Genomic DNA, 2177 nt, shown 5'->3' with positions numbered 1-2177 from the left:
CTGCCATCTTGCGTCCCCGCGTGTGTGAGCCTTATCTCAGCTGGTCTGCCCGAGACCCCCCTGAGCGCCAACCCTAGTCCCCCGCGCGGCCCCATTTCCGCTCCAACAAGATGAAAGAAACTATCATGAACCAGGAGAAACTCGCCAAACTGCAGGCACAAGTGCGCATTGGTGGGAAAGGAACTGCTCGCAGAAAGAAGAAGGTGGTTCATAGAACAGCCACAGCAGACGACAAAAAACTTCAGTTCTCTTTAAAGAAGTTAGGGGTAAACAATATCTCTGGTATTGAAGAGGTGAATATGTTCACAAACCAAGGAACAGTGATCCACTTTAACAACCCTAAAGTTCAGGCATCTCTGGCAGCAAACACTTTCACCATTACAGGCCATGCTGAGACAAAGCAGCTGACAGAAATGCTCCCCAGCATCTTAAACCAGCTTGGCGCAGACAGTCTGACCAGTTTAAGGAGACTGGCTGAAGCTCTGCCCAAACAATCTGTGGATGGAAAAGCACCACTTGCTACTGGAGAGGATGATGATGATGAAGTTCCAGATCTTGTGGAGAATTTTGATGAGGCTTCCAAAAATGAAGCAAACTGAATTGAGTCAACTTCTGAAGAAGATAAATCTTGAAGAAGTTACTGGGAGCTGCTATTTTATATTATGACTGCTTTTTAAAATTTTGTTTATGGATCTGATAAAATCTAGATCTCTAATATTTTTAAGCCAAGCCCCTGGACACTGCAGCTCTTTTCAGTTTTTGCTTATATACAATTCATTCTTTGCAGCTAATTAAGCTGAGGAAGCCTGGGAATAAAGTTTGAAACAAAGATTAATAAAGTTCTTTGCTTAGTATACGGTTTTATATTTTATTTCATTGATACTGATTTGTACACAGAAAGCAAAATTGTTTATAGAAAGCTAATCATGGCATGTAATATGACTGGTAATCATGGATGGAATCTGATTAAAGATTTAAAATGAAAAAAAAAAAAAAAAAAAAAAAAAAAGACCCAGGCCTACTAGAGAATGGACTTGAGGATATGGGGAGGGGGAAGGGTAAGCTGTGATAAAGCGAGAGAGAGGCATGGACATATATACAGTACCAAACGTAAGGTAGATAGCTAGTGGGAAGCAGTGGCATAGCTCAGGGAGATCAGCTCGGTGCTTTGTGACCGCCTGGAGGGGTGGGAGTGGGAGAGTGGGAGGGATGGAGACGCAAGAGGGAAGAGATATGGGGATATATGTATATATATAACTGATTCATTTTGTTGTAAAGCAGAAACTAACACACCATTGTAAAGCAATTATACTCCAATAAAGATGTTTAAAAAAAATGTGGCCCTTTCAGAAAATATTATGAACTTCCTTGAATAAATAGACTTAATTGTGATTTATAGGAAAGGAGGGAGTGATATTTTATGACTGGGGGGGAGGGTGCAGTCTAACAATAAAAGAAAGTATGAAAGTATTCTGGAACTTAGAAAAGTTTCCATGAGGAGAGGAGTTTTAAACTATAATGAATATCCAAATTTTAGACAGTTTCCATGGAGGTACTGAGGAAGAATATGCCAAATGTTAGATAAAGAAACCTAAAGTACCGCATCTGGTTTTGAGAGGTTCACCAACTGGTGGATAGAAACAAATAATAAATAGTTACACTCAATGAGATAAGTGCTATAATACAAAGTTTACAAAATGATTTGGGAACACAGGGGAGGGAGTAATTTAGACAACAGGATCTTAGAAGGGAAAATATTTAACTTGCTCTTACATATTGATTAATATTTTTAAAAGACAATTACATTATGATCCCCTGTATCCCTTTCTCTGAAGGACTGAAACAAATTGTTTAAATTTACAAGTTTACAACAAGCACTCAACATAGGACTAAGTTACAATAAGGACTCAACATAGGAAGTTCTCATAGAGAAATTGTTATACATCCACAATTTATATAAAATCTAAAACATACAAAATGATATTACATAGTTTATGAACACATACACCTGCAATAAAAGTATATAAACAGAGACTAGACACAAATACATCAAATTCATGCTTGTTATGGCCCTCTGAAGAGGGAAAAACAGGAAGGAAGGAGTCTGGGGAGAACACCAAAGGGGACTTCAACTTTATCTCTAATGCTTTCTTTTATTTAAAAATATCTGAAGCAAA

At 38.1% G+C, this 2177-nt stretch overlaps 1 protein-coding gene across 1 annotated transcript; it reads left to right on the top strand.

The window, feature by feature from the left end:
* On the top strand, positions 1 to 854 carry LOC309968646 (transcription factor BTF3). Its single transcript, XM_082849950.1, has one exon. The coding sequence runs from the start codon at positions 111 to 113 to the stop codon at positions 597 to 599; it is 489 nt and encodes a 162-aa protein (XP_082706076.1). The 5' UTR covers positions 1 to 110; the 3' UTR covers positions 600 to 854.
* The last annotated feature ends 1323 nt before the right edge of the window (positions 855 to 2177 follow it).

This window comes from Leucopleurus acutus (genome assembly GCF_964270905.1).
Source record: "Leucopleurus acutus genome assembly, chromosome: 11".
In the NCBI taxonomy this organism is placed as follows: Eukaryota; Metazoa; Chordata; class Mammalia; order Artiodactyla; family Delphinidae; genus Leucopleurus; species Leucopleurus acutus.
Note: the sequence above shows the minus strand (reverse complement) of the source record. Positions and strands in the feature narration are given on the sequence as shown.

What these genes read in the sequence shown, in the direction of transcription:
- LOC309968646 (XM_082849950.1), top strand. Translation starts at nt 111, where the DNA reads ATGAAAGAAACTATCATGAACCAGGAGAAACTCGCCAAACTGCAGGCA.